This window comes from Heptranchias perlo, chromosome 31, assembly GCF_035084215.1.
Source record: "Heptranchias perlo isolate sHepPer1 chromosome 31, sHepPer1.hap1, whole genome shotgun sequence".
In the NCBI taxonomy this organism is placed as follows: Eukaryota; Metazoa; Chordata; class Chondrichthyes; order Hexanchiformes; family Hexanchidae; genus Heptranchias; species Heptranchias perlo.
The window spans coordinates 22,472,502-22,487,217 of NC_090355.1; the positions used below are offsets into that span (position 1 = coordinate 22,472,502).

General features: G+C 39.5%; 1 protein-coding gene across 5 annotated transcripts in view; it reads left to right on the forward strand.

Moving 5' to 3' along the window:
• The window catches only part of LOC137300573 (pre-B-cell leukemia transcription factor 3), a 160,719-nt gene that overhangs the window by 110,234 nt on the left and 35,769 nt on the right, over positions 1 to 14,716 (forward strand). For all 5 annotated transcript variants that reach the window (XM_067969734.1, XM_067969735.1, XM_067969733.1 and 2 more), the window contains one exon: positions 9,416 to 9,660. In XM_067969734.1, coding sequence (XP_067825835.1) covers positions 9,416 to 9,660 — 245 coding nt within the window. The remainder of the gene's footprint in view (positions 1 to 9,415; positions 9,661 to 14,716) is intronic.

The window sequence follows — 14,716 nt, forward strand, 5'->3', positions numbered from 1 at the left end:
AAAGCATGAGGCGATGCTCCTGACTATTGCCTCATGTTATAATTAGCTCCCGATTCCCTTTTCCAGCATGGAGCCTGTGAGTTCCAATGCTTGAACCAAAGAATAGAATAGAAAACACAATGCTTGAATCAGCTGCCAAAGATTAATTGTACCAAAAAATCAAACTGATGTACATCTACTGGTGCACACGCAGAATGCGATTAACTCTGGTTGTGGCCAGTACACGCGCAGACATTTGTTGCTGCTTGACCTGTTTTTGCGTTAGTCTTCTGAATCCCTACATATCTAATTAGGACACGAAAAGGACCTGGCCCACTCACTGTACCAAGAACTAGCCCGTGGGTATTTTTTAAGGGGCTTTCACTAATACATTTGCATCTACGCCTGGGGTCTGAATAAAGACTCACCTAAAGAAAATCCTAATAAACCATAATGAGGTTGCAATGGCTCGTAATGGTACTGTCCCTTGCCACTGTTTGTGATCACTGAAGCCTGCCAGTGGTCTGTGGACCACCGTTCACTGGCTGTGTGCCCACTCGGGCAAAAGGTCACATGAATAGGTGATAGACCTTGTTTACCAATTATCACATTTCCCAGTGGGCTGTCACTTCAAATGACACTTTCCAGAAATGTCAGCATTTCAACAGGGCAGTGATTAATTTTGGTGTGCCTGATGAAATGTCCACAAGATGTTTGTTTCGGTTATCTTATCCCGCTGTACTGTTTCACAACTGTCAGCCTCTTGTACTTGACACTCTCAAACTCAAGACACAGGGAAGAAGCTACCTGATCTGACAGGGCCCTTGTGTAGACAGTGAGTGCCTTTGTTTTCCCTTTTGCTCTTCTTAAAGATAGACAGTAAGGTCAAATGGTACAGAAACTATACTCCCGTTCTCTTAGAATGTAACGCCCAAGCTCAATATATGGAATATTTTAATTAGGAAAGCAGCTGCAAAACCATTTCTCCTGCAAACCGAAAATGTGGTGTTTTGCTCACAATAAGTGTTTTTTCAACAATGGAGCAGGTTGTGGAGTTAAAATCATTTTTTTGAAAAAGCTTGCATGCACAAATGCAGCTTGTTTTTGTTTATGCAATTCTTTTAAATAGAATTGAACTATTTTGACTCTACAATTCTCCTAGTGCTGGAGAAGCACTGTATCGCCTGATCTCTGACAAGGGGTGGGAGGGGCAGAAGGAGGAGAGGAAGGCAAGGGATGCAGCTTATCAAACATGAAGTAACCCATAATTTAGGTCCTATTTGCAACTACAAATTATGGCTTGGCTCAGTTCGTAGCATTCTTGCCTCTGAGTCAGAAGGTTGTGAGTTCAAGCCTTACTCCAGAATTTGAATTCATAATCTCGGCTGACAGTCCAGTGTAGTTCTGCATTGTCAGAGGTCCGGTACGTAACATGAAATGTTAAACCAAGGTCTTGTTTGCCATTTCCAGTGGTTCAGGTAGAGATTATTAAGAAGAGGATGAGTTCTCCCTCAACTAACACCAACCAAAATCAGACCAACTGATCATTTATATCATTGCCGTTTGTGGGATCTTGCTGTGTGCAAAATAACTGCCATGTTTTCTTATGTAACAACAGTCAGTGCACTTCAAAGTATGAAGTATGTCTCGGCTTTGAGACATGACCCTAGTTTGAGTATGGAACCTCAACAATCAGACATCATAATCAGAGTAAATGCCAGTGTATGTTACGAAATATGAATTTTTTTGTGAATAAAATCTAACCATCCAATTCACAGAGCTGCTTTCTTTTCCTACTAGCCCTTCAGAAAATGCATTTAAATTCGTCGAGTAACCCATTAAGTACTGTGATGTAATACTGCTTTTGCAGATTACCAGCCAAATGGACATCTATTTTGTAATGTGAATTCAGTAAGGAGAATAGACGACCACCAGAATAATCCTTGTAAACGGGCCTGAAAACTACAAAACCTCTCCACTCTGCCTCAACCAAAAGAAAAAAAATGGTCAATTTACAGAAATAACCAATATTTCTGGGCTCTTGTCCTTGTACAAAAGCCAGTTTTTTTCTTTCATTACTGCCAGTTTTTTTTTGCGTCCCACTATAAAATATTTTCTTTATACACTGTTTTTTATTTTTACTTTACCATAGCTATGAATGTGGAAAGAATAATGTGTGAGTTTTGAATAAAAAACTGCAAATGGTAGAATGCTGAAATAAAATTAGAAAATGCTGGAAATAAATGGCATTTCAGACAACATCTGTACAGTGAAAAGACAAGTTTCTGGTGAAGGGTGCACACCCCAAGAGTCACACCTGTCTTGACAGATACAGACTGTGTAGCATTTTCCAATTTTTGTGAGTTTTAAAGTTTATTGGGAAAAAACTGTTTAATTCTTGAAAATATGTAGCCTTAAGATATTTGTGGCATTTGTTTCTGCACATCATGTCTTTAGAAATAGCTAGAAAATCTTCAATAATGTTTTCAGTAATTATTATGCTATTAACGTAAACGATGCTTAATGCGTACAAGTTAATGTATTAATGGCATGTTAATTGCCATACATGTCAAGCACCCCTCAGGCAGGTTTTAAAATACACCATGTAATGTGTCATAGAAAAAGTCATGTGCCTTGAAGTTCATTTGGGATATTCTAACGTAAAAGTTTACCTGTATCTCAAATAACTGGCAAACAGGAAATACTGAATCACTGCTGTTTACAGTAATCTGGTGTGATTTTACCAACGACCAATTAAATTGATTAAAAAGACTACTGCCTAGTTTCTAACTTATTTCTTCACATGATCCCTTGATAGTTTCATGATGAGAATGGGTTGGTTAAGTGTTGCATAATAAACTATTTAAGAATTGTTGCTTTCTCGCCTTGCATCCATTTTCCTGTAATATTGTGTGCTGTATTGATGTGATGAAGTAATGTCTGCTGTTTCACAAATGATACATTACTTTAATGTGATAATTGCATTGTTACATTAAATGTTAGGTTACTAATATAATATTAATGTTTTAAAAAAGCCAATTTTGAAATTCCAAATTTGGCTATTTATGGATATGAAAATACCTTGTTTTAATTAATGTCATAGTTTCCACACCTCTGAACTTTTAAAGTAAAATGAGCAAATGCAGCAGCCAAATATCTGCCCGGTTGTCCTAAAGTACATAGTTTTTAATAAAATATTTCTCCATCACATCTTTTTGTTTTAGATCAGCAGGGTTGCTACTGTGCAACTCTCTGAATTACACTTCAGTGATGAAAATAAACAAGCGTCAGATTAGCGGTCCGATAAACCCACAAATCTGAGGGATTGAGAGCAGAGAGTGTGAGAGCACAGTACACCAGAGCGTATTGACGACCTGACTCTGTTCTATCAGTGCAAAGTTATAGCTGCCAGGAGAGTCTATACTACTCTATTTAACACGATTTTGTAAAGAGTATGAGGAAGCAGGTGGATTTATTAAGTTCCTCATAAGTTTCTTGCTTGACTTTTACTGTTGAGTTGTACAGTCAGTAATATCTGTTGGCAGCTTACGGGATGGCATCATGAGGCTCTAAAGTAGAATTTAATTACCGTCTGTACTGTAAAAACTGAGTAAAAAGGAAGTGCGATAGTAAAGACTGTACATACCAAGGTACTGGCTGTGAAATTAAAGCTGTGGGAAAATAAGTCAATTATGGAAACAAATATACTGCATAGAGTTATACAGCACGGATAGAGGCCCTTCGGCCCATCGTGTCCGCGCCGGCCATCAGCCCTGTCTACTCTAATCCCATATTCCAGCATTTGGTCCGTAGCCTTGTATGCTATGGCATTTCAAGTGCTCATCCAAATGCTTCTTGAATGTTGTGAGGGTTCCTGCCTCCACAACCCTTTCAGACAGTGAGTTCCAGACTCCAACCACCCTCTGGGTGAAAAAGTTCTTTCTAAAATCCCCTCTAAACCTCCCGCCTTTTACCTTGAATCTATGTCCCCTTGTTATAGAACCCTCAACGAAGGGAAAAAGCTCCTTAGTATCCATCCTATCTGTGCCCCTCATAATTTTGTACACCTCAATCATGTCCCCCCTCAGCCTCCTCTGCTCCAAGGAAAACAAACCCAATCTTCCCAGTCTCTCTTCATAGCTGAAGCGCTCCAGCCCTGGTAACATCCTGGTGAATCTCCTCTGCACCCTCTCCAAAGCGATCACATCCTTCCTGTAGTGTGGCGACCAGAACTGCACACAGTACTCTGCATGTTACAATTGTACTGAAAAATCCTCAGATCTTTGGACTGGTTCGCCCTATCACTGTTTTCCTAGTAACATCTCCATATCCAACTAATAAACCCTAGCCCTCCATTAATTTGGATTGCAGAATGTTTTGGATAAATTAACATTTTTTACTTTGATTTTTTGCAAATAGCAGTCAGTAAAATTTGGAGGGGGTGGTGATTTAATCAAGCAGCTTTGCATCCATTCTTCAGGCCAGCCTAGAGTTAGAACGTAAGGATATAATGAAATATGCAATGAGAAAAGGATACTTGGCCCATTCAACCCACAGGTTAGGTTTTATATCCTCATCAATTTGAATTTAACATATCTCAGAACATATAAATGGTTAATCCACAACAGTTTCAGCTTTATTTTCTTTGTTTATTCCATGAGGCAGAACTCCTCTCTGCTTTCGAGCCTACACATTTAATGAAACATTATAAAACTGGCATCTGGAGACCCCAGAGGACGTCTCTGGGAAGCTTGAGTTTGGGCAGTTGGGTAATCATTTTTATTCTGCTTATTTTCCAAATGGATATAGACATGTATGATAAAAATGTCATCCACACTCTACACATTGTCCTCTGTAACAGAATTAGATGTCAGTTCTTAATGTCTAGCTCTGTTTTTCTTTTCTATGAACGGATGCATTATTGTTCACAGGAACTTGACTGCAATATATGGTAAGAGACAAGTAGCTCTTTATGGCCAGTGATTATTCGGTTTGAATGAAACCTGTGATTTATGGCCATTTAACAGAAAAGTCTTGTAAATTCCCAGTGTTGCATTTTTCCTCCATACAGAACAAGACAAGTGAAAGTGACAACTGGGTTAGCCTGGAAAGTGGAATGCGTAGTGCTTCAGAATGTGTTATACTTAATAAACCTGACATGAGAAACGTGCACATACAGTACCACACCGATGCTTTATGCAAGAGTGAAAGTGACATTAGCTCTCAGACTCACAGTGTATGTTCAGCTAACAGTGCTGTCAATGCACATGTGTTCCATCAACGGTTTGGACAGGAAGGCAGCACCTGGGCCTACCAAAGGCAGCATTTCAAAGCTATTACAGATCAGATTTGTTTAGAATGTATTGCCCTTAAAAACACTCTCATCTTCAGAGGAAAATAATTGAGTACTTTCTTAAAGAAAAATCCTCTTATTGGTGTAATTAATCTTCCAAGGAAATAAACTCCATCTGTTTTTTTTTGATATTACGGTTACCAATTTCCAGAAATTGAAGTGACGTCAAATGGGAATAAGACCATAACTGGCCTTCCCATTGGAACTCTTGAAAAATGTTGAGTTATTAGGTGTGAACATTGTATGACCAAATGGAAGAAATGTATTCTTGATTTGTATCGAGTCCAACTGGTTGGATTAGATGTTTTGGGATAGTGGATTTGCATGCCAAGGCCTCCAGTCTAATATCTAATACTGGCTTATCTCACTTGAGGTATGCTAGGTCAATCTGGGGGTAGGGTGGGGGCAAAAATGTTGTATAGCATCTTTCTGAAGGATACTATTTCATTTTCTTATATTAAGTGGAGTTTTATAATCCTAACATACACCAACCTATGCCCTCAAAAAATTTTAAATGTAGTTATAACAAAAATCCAGTATAGAAAATACAACATCCAGCAAAACACCTAATTTCCAAATAGAAAAATAATATAGATATTTTTGCAATTTTAAAGGATTTGTCCCATGTTGCACTGTCATTTGCGTAAATGGTGGAATAGAGTGAAGTTCAAAAAATAATTTTGGAATATAATTGTTAACAGTTGTACATTTTTATGCCCATAAATGCTCTCTGTGTAAATTCACTGCCTGGTGTGGCATTGGGCCGTACAGACCAGGAGAGACAAACATTCAATCCGTGGTGCTGTTAGCTTATTACCCTACAGGATGGTGAAAGGAGCAACCATTGGTTTCAACATCTGAGCTAGTGAGGGGAAAGAAGAGGCAGGGTTCCCGCTGTTGATTGCTGTCCAGTGACCCTCTGCAGTAAAGTGTCTGTGGGTGTGCGGTATAGATAGGAGCAGGCTGGGCTATGATCCCTATGTCAAATAGGAATAAGCCTGAAATACGCTTGCTATGATCCTGGCGGTAAAATTAGAATTGTGCCTACAGTTGCCCTCTATTTCCAACCCTGCTCTTCACTAGATTGGACCTCCCCACTCTCCCGGATGGTGACCACTTCTGCCCCTTTAAAGATCCGGTATGCCTCAATTCACTGGGTGCACCTGCCTCCAGTCTTATGTCGGGACCCTCATGGGCCAGGGAAGCAAAAAATCCCAGCATCGGAAGGCCCTGCCTCCTCCACATCACTGGCCTTATAAGGGGTGGGAAGTGGCCAAGCAGGAAATCCCAGTTAAGATCGGGACCCAGCGTACACCGGCCTGGCCTCTTTCCAAGCTGTTCCACTGGACTCTCACCAGAATTATGGCTGGAGTCTAGGAGAACAACCAAGGAAATTTGGCCCCTTACTGCCTTGACTCAGAGTTTTAAGAAGCTGTTTTTGTGAGTTATGCAGGGCTGCCTGCACGCGCAGAACTGGACCTTCAGATGAGTCAGTATCTCTGGACAAACGAAGGGGGAAAGGCTTGGGGTAAAACTACACTTTAAATGTAAAATGCAGGCCACAAAAACTGGAAATCTGAAATATGAACATGATATTCTGGAAATACGCTGTGGGGTAAGTCAGCATCTAAATAAAGAAGATGGGTAAATATTTAGGATGTAACTCTTCATCAGAACTGGCAGTTAGGCTGGAAAACTCCTTTTATAGGGCTGACGAGGACAAGTTGGGATATACCCAAGAAAATAAAGAAGGGAAAGGAGAATAGTATTTTTTATTTTGTAAATTGAATTTAAGGTATTACGCAGGAAAGGGATGCTTTAGATGGCAAGAAAATCCAGTTTCCCTGCTGTAAATTGCTGTTAAAATCTCCTGGATCAAACCCAATGTGTGTATGCAAGAAAGATCTTTTATTTCAAATTCTACAGTACAATATAGCCTCAGTGGGTTCTAATCTGCTTATTTATAAATCAAAAGCTTTCCATGTATTAATGCGTTGTTAATGAGCAGTTGAAAATCTCTGAATTGCAGTCAGATTATTAAAAGTGAATGCCCTGGTAATCATACAATTTGAGTGGGATTTGGGTGGTTTTCACATCTGCTGTTTTGAATTGTAAAGGATGTGAGTTTCTTTGGAGAATGCTTTGTAATATTTTTGACCTGTAATTTATTTATTGGCCTTTGAATGCAGTGTTCTATGCAGATGCACATTCCCATTATCCAAGAGGGCAGGTGTGCTGCATATTGAAAGACTGCTAATTAGGATTTGCTGAGAGATGAGCAAAACCCAGTGTCATCAGAAACTGTTAAACAATGTTTCAGTATTTTCAGCATGTATTTTGGCCAGCTTACAAGCATATTAAAATGAATGTACAATTTGAGCATTAGCAGTAGATTAGCAACAGTTACACATTGTATTTTGCCCACCAGGAAAAAAGAGAAAGATAATGTCACATGAATTTAGATACTCGTGTTGAAAGTATTGCTGATACTCCGTGCACAAATATGGTTATCTAGAAGAGCAGTTCAAACTTTGGAACCGTATGTCATTGGTTTTAAACTTGGGTATCTGTATTGTTTAGTATCCAGACATTGGTAGTATTTTAAGCCCAGGTATGTGTGGTGTTTTATACCTGGTTGTAGTATTTTGTATCTTAGTGTCACTATCCTATGCTCTGAACCTGGGCATCTTTGGTGCTTTTGCTGTCTGGGTTTATGGTGGTATAAATCCCAGTATGTATGGTTTTTATACCCACGTATGTGTGGTGTTTTATATATTTACTGTGCTGGTTTAAATTGGGTGTCTGGAATGTATTGTTATCTTATTTTGAAAGCTTTATTGAGTAAGGTTTCTTTTGTGTAAAATGAGGGGATGGAAAAAAATGGTCCAGAATTTAGTTCTTCCATATTGTTTCTAAATTGAGACTAATGAAATGTGCTAACATTTTGGTATAACCTTTTGTTAATCTCCACTGGATTCCTGATTCTGTATAGTAATAAATGATATTCCATCTGTTTATTACTATGTATCCAGATCAAAATGATTTCCAAATAGGGAATTGACATCTATTAGTCTTCTAAAAGGTAGCCTAATACCACAGAGTGATTCAACTGCAAAAATATATCTCTAAATATTTAAACATTGTTATTTTTGTGCTATGGTGCCATTTAGCCATTTCAGTACAATGGCTTCAACCACACTTGTAAACAATTTTACAACACCAAGTTATAGTCCAGCAATTTTATTTTAAATTCACAAGCTTTCGGAGATTTTCTCCTTCCTCAGGCAAATGTTTCAAGATCTCCTTGAAGCCTACGCATTTATACATATTGAACAATAATAAATGGTGTTTACAGACTGCCTCTGCAACTGCCCGTTGCCAAGGCAATCACCGTGTTCAGACAGAGAGGTGTTACCTGCAGAACCTCCGAATACACATTCAATAAAAAAACAAACAGGGAAAAAAAAACAGAGAAAAAAAAACACAGAGAGAGGCAGAAACATCCGGAAGGCAGAGAGAGCCAGCAAATGACCCATTATATTAAAAACAGATAACATTTGTTCGCTGGTGGGGTAACGTGTAGCGTGACATGAACCCAAGATCCCGGTTGAGGCCGTCCTCATGGGTGCGGAACTTGGCTATCAATTTCTGCTCGACGATTTTGCGACCACACTATACTTGCTTACTACTACACCTTGGCATCCAGTTCTATATAGGCATAGATTTTTTTTTTCTAAAATATATTCCAATATCCTTTCTGGTTAGTTTAGCCTTGACATAACGGTAACTCTCGCGTATATCTGAACCTTTGGCAGGTTACTGTCATGTAAGCTTCATTCCACACAGATTGTGCAGTTCGGTGTGTAGATAAAATAAACCCAGGCACAGGAGACAGAGCCTGAACACAGTTATGTCGCTGTTTGTAAGATGCCAAGGTTGGTGCCTATAGAGGCTCATATGTAATAGGTCGATGAACACTTGTTTCACAACTGATTTTTAAGTAGGTTAATTGGACACTGGTTATTTTTCTCATGTTGCCTCTTTTTGTGTGAATGCTCAATGTTCCCTGGTTTCTCTTTGAAGGTCTCAGTATCCGAGGCGCACAGGAGGAGGAACCACCGGATCCCCAGCTGATGAGACTTGACAACATGTTGCTGGCAGAAGGGGTTTCTGGACCAGAGAAAGGTGGAGGGGCAGCAGCAGCGGCAGCGGCGGCAGCAGCGTCTGGGGGATCGGGATCAGATAACACTGCAGAACACTCAGACTACAGAGCCAAATTATCCCAGATCAGACAGATCTACCACACAGAGCTTGAAAAATACGAACAGGTATGAGCATCAATGAAATCAGCTTTAGTGGTAACACTGATGCATCTAGTCTATGATAATGTTACAGGAAAGGCAGTTTAACCAGGGTTAATGTTTGTTGTGCCTGCTTTCTACAGTTCCCATTTATGAATATCTTGATTATATTGTACACTGAAGATTGGAACTGCTCTGAAACCAGTTGAAATCCATATTGTGCTGTATGGTTTAATTATCACCAACTCATTATGAACTTGAGCAAACTGGAACAATGTTTGACTGGAACAGTTGTCTCCAGCTGCACTGTTTTGTTGTGCCAACTCCTGCACAAAAAACAAACCTGTGTTTCTGCTCAATTTGCCCTAAAACCCATTCTGCCCTGAAACCCTTGAGTCTGCATATCAGCTGTTGAGGATTTAGAAGTGGAAGTGAAACAAGCCCAGATTCTGAGAGGCAGATTTGGATTCCTGGCATTGGAAAAGTGAACTGTCCTTGTTTCTCTAAATGGGCTTCAGTACTTCACAGAAAAAGGGCTTGTTTTTCTTTGTTTGCATCTTTTTTTCATGTAACACAGCAAATCCAAGGGATTGAAGTTAGTAATGGATACATTAGCATGTTCGTATGAAATGAAATTCCTTTGTTTGCTATTTTATCGAAGTTGTTAATTATTTCATATGAACATATTAACACATTTATTGTTAACATCAGACAGCGTAATTCAACCCATGAGCATATTAAGAATTCTAAAGTCGATATTTCTGCAGTCTTCGGTTTCTGCTTAATAAAAGTCTTCTTTACAAGCTCAGGCTACTGTAGATGAATAGGCTACAGCACCATACAGTGCTGAGACTGACCATACCATCAAATTCTTTTTTTAAAAAAAGATTTATATTTCTTCTGATTTTCTTCACTGATGGCACTAACTCTATCTGGGACAAGGTTACATTGTCCAGGGAGGTTAATTATGATGCCTGATTTGAGTTTCTTCACTGATGGCACTAACTCTATCTGGGACAAGGTTACATTGTCCACGGAGGTTAATTATGATGCCTGATTTGAGATAGGCCAACTCAGCTCTGTTCATGGATCAAACCTGGAAACTTCTGGTCAATATGGCTCAGTGCATTTACCCACTGGGCAATCAGGGGAACTCAAGTCCTGGATTCCTGCTTGAAAAATACAAGATGGTGCTGAAATATTAAGATAACAACTTTCATATCCTCAGGATATCCCAAAGTGCTTCACAGACAATTAATTACTTTTGAAGTGTATTCACTTTTATTATGTAGGCAAATGCAACAGCCAATTTGTGCTTTGCAACAAAAACCCATGAAATGAATGAGCAGTTGATTTGTTTTTGGTTGAGGGATAAATGTTGTTCAGGAGACTGATCTTCCAGTAATACCATGGGATTGTTTACGTCCACCCAAACAGGCAGACAAAGCCTTGGTTTGACATCTGAGTCAAAAGGTGGCACCTCTCACAATGCAGTACTCTACTGAGCTGTTAGCCTTGATTATCTTGGAGTGGAACTTTAACCCACAGCCTTCTGACTCCAAGGCGGGAGAACTCCAGCTGAGCCAAGCTGACACTTGTAATCTCACGAAACGGCCCAATCTGGTTTTCTAGCTGAAATGGCAGAAGAAAGGCCTTCCCTTTAAAACAAGAGGAGAAAAACGGGACTGAATAAAATCTACAAAAGTTCTAATTCATTCACTCTTCACATACCCTAATTTATGCACTGACATCAGTTACTCCAAGGTAGTACATTTATGTAATAGTGATTTGGGCTGTGTGGCATTTTCTCTTTCTGTGCCATATTTACCAAAGGGAGGGAGGGAAGATAGGAAGGAAAATCAACTAAGCTCTCTCGAGCACAGTTCACATTGGTCATTAACACCGTGCCACTGGAATGGAGCAGGTCATTGCCTCCCTTCGAGGTCAGAGGTGATTCCATGGTACAATGGGTCTCAGATAAAGACATAAACTGTTGAGAAAGTTTATTAAAGTGTTTTCATCCCTGTCTGAGGAAAATATGAAGAAAAGAGCTGCAAAACAGTGAAATGGTCTTTGAGGGAGAAGTTGTGTATATGCAGCATGTCGTGAGAGTTTTTTTAAGCGCTAGTCACACAACTCTTCCTTGGAGAGCCAGAATACGTTGGGAAAAGTTTAAAGAATGTTGACTCTCTCTCCTTTGGTGACGTACTACCGATTCTTTCCCTCTCAGCTCTCAGTGTTTGTCAGCTGGACCCCATGCACAGATGTCATAAACTGAATTATTTTTCACCAGATGGTGACTTGATTTATATGAGAGCGGGATTCCTTCTTTATTCCTACTATCATTTCATTTCATCCTCTTAATGATATCCAGGTACATGAAATTACATCATTTAGGTCAGGACATTAGTTAAAACCAGTAGTGTAATCAGAAAATACAGATCTGCACTGTTATCTCAGTGAATAAATGATGTGGTGCTGAGCTGTAACGACCAGGAAGGTCCCAGTGCGATCAGTGCTGAGTTGATCAGTCTCATCTGGGGGTGGTAGTGGGGGCACCACAATGAGTTGGGAAGAGAAAAAAAACCAGCCGCTGATGATTGTTATCCGTACACCCAGCTGGGAATGTGTATATATGAGCTAAGATGGGCTGAATGGCCTTCTTCATCTATAAGTACCTTTTGATCTGTGGTTGACGTTAAACCATATTAAATAGAAAAGGATCCAGGAACATGGAGGTTATATCTAGGAAAATAATGCAGAGAACCAGAAAAAATGTGATCACAGTCACTCCTTAGAAAATTCCATTGGCCCACCCTTCCTCCAAATAAGTATAGTATCCCTCATTGTCCTTACTGTCTATTCTCCCACAGTTAGTAGGGGTCTGGGCTGTTGCTGACATTGCTGGCAGGAAGTGCAGCTCAGATGACCTGCAGTGGACAGTTTTTCCACCCTCCCCACCCAAGATGGAACCTTGACAGGGTCCTTTGAACTTGCAGCTCTCTGGTGGGTGTACCAGGCAACCCTGAATGTTTTGTCAAAGTAAATCTTATTACAGTTCCCATCAACCTGCTTGGTTGTATAAACTTCATGTGCCATCTTAAATGAAATGTTACCTAGCAACCATAGCCAGTGTAAAGATTTAACAGCAATAGTAGCCAGAGGGCTTCATTGGACCCATTAATGTACATTTTTATAATTGCCATCTTAAAGGATATTTTTAATCTGAAAACTGCTTTCTTTAAATGTCACATAATGAAAAAATTGTTAGTACTTATTTCAGTTTGTCATTGCTTCAGGTTACTGCATATATTTCAGAGCAATGCATTTTACAATAAGTAGTCTTCATTACAAAAATAAAAATTTTGTGCATCAATTTAAAACAAACTGGTATCAATTAAAGCATCATAATTTTCTCTTTGTCTCCGTTTTAAATCCTTCTTGTTGGATTAGCCAGTTAGCTTTCTAATGGTGTTCAGGGTAGAGTATATTTTATAAATGAAAGGATGCCCATTTTTGGTGTACATATTTATAAACTAGGTTTACCCAATACAGCTGTAGTTTTTGCTGTTAAAGTGTGTTTCAGATTTTTTGTAAAACCGACAGTACTATATTTGGCTTTAGCAGCAAGCATCACTAATTTATCATTGGCATTCCTCTTACAGTGTGCTCTTAGCTCATTGCATGTTCATTGTGCTTGTAGATAGCTGCTGCAAACTTGTGCTGCTAAAACCCATTTGATACTGTAAAGCTCATGTGAGGACATCCAGCCATGTGCTTCCACTGTTGCATTTGACTGATTTACAAATCCTATATGCATTTGGTTCAAGGAACCCTATGTACATTTGCGCGCAGTAGCTTTAATGGTTTCGGTCAGGCAGATCCTGCTCAGTTCAGTAATTTTGATGCTGTTGCACCTTCCATTATTGTACTTGTTGAGATGTTGCCTTGAATGCAGCAATCCAGTGCTTTCTTCGAGGTTAGGTTCAACCACCTGCTGTGCTAGAACTGAAAGGCAGGCAGAGCATCCATAATTCAAATGTATCATCCTTGGGCCATATTGACATCTGGGGTCAGGCACATTGGAGGAGGGTGACCACTGGTGAAGGTGAGTCATTTAGCATCCTGTTCAGGCCCTGTACAGTTGCAGGATTCAAGACTAACTGAATTGCGGACTGTTCCTGTCAGAACGGGAATGGTGGCAACCATACTATATAGTGATGTGCACATTAAGAGAACATGAGGGTATGCACAGGCCCAGCAGAAATACTCCTTTTTTTTCATTGGCACTGGTAATGGTTTGAGCGTCCAACTCTAATTTTCCACTTATCCTGTCACAATTAACTATGCTGAAGATGAAACCAGTAATGGATTTAGTGCAGTCTTGTTCTAAAATTTGAAAATGTCAAAAAAAATTATTCTAGCAATAAAAACCCTGATTCTTGGTGAGATGGAACCCAGAAACATACAGCCCAGACTTTGAAATACAACCATGAGATTATTCATCTACACTTGCGCTGTGTCTAATCCTTCTCTCGGTACAAATTACACAATGGTGCCAAGGTAGCAGAAAACCTCAACCTCTGTGTCACAAGGTAGTTAATGTATGCTTTTTAAAAAAAAAGTGAATTATAGAACAATTGCCAGCTGCTAAACTTTGTTGAATTTTAAGCTGTGCTGTGCAGTGCTAAAAAAAAGCACCAGTGGATATCAAACCTGGTGTGTCAGATAGGATAACATTGTACCTATATTTAGGGGAAGAACAGGTTAGGACAGGGGAACTGTTTAAGATACAAGGCCTTAAGGTGGTCTCATGAAATCTTTCCTTGTATGTTTTTTAAAATGCAAGTAGTACTTTATTCATGAACAATATTTTTATTCATGAGGGTAATTTACGCATTTCCTGGTGTTGGTTCCTCCCTCCTCCGTTCCTCATTAGGTACATTGGGTTGATAGGGTGCCATCGATGGCAGATGTGCAGTCCTTCTGCCATCAAGGGCACTCTCTAATGGTGACCTCTGGAAATCTGACAGCACAAGGTACTATTGATGTCCACTTACTTTACAATGGCATTTTTTTAAGA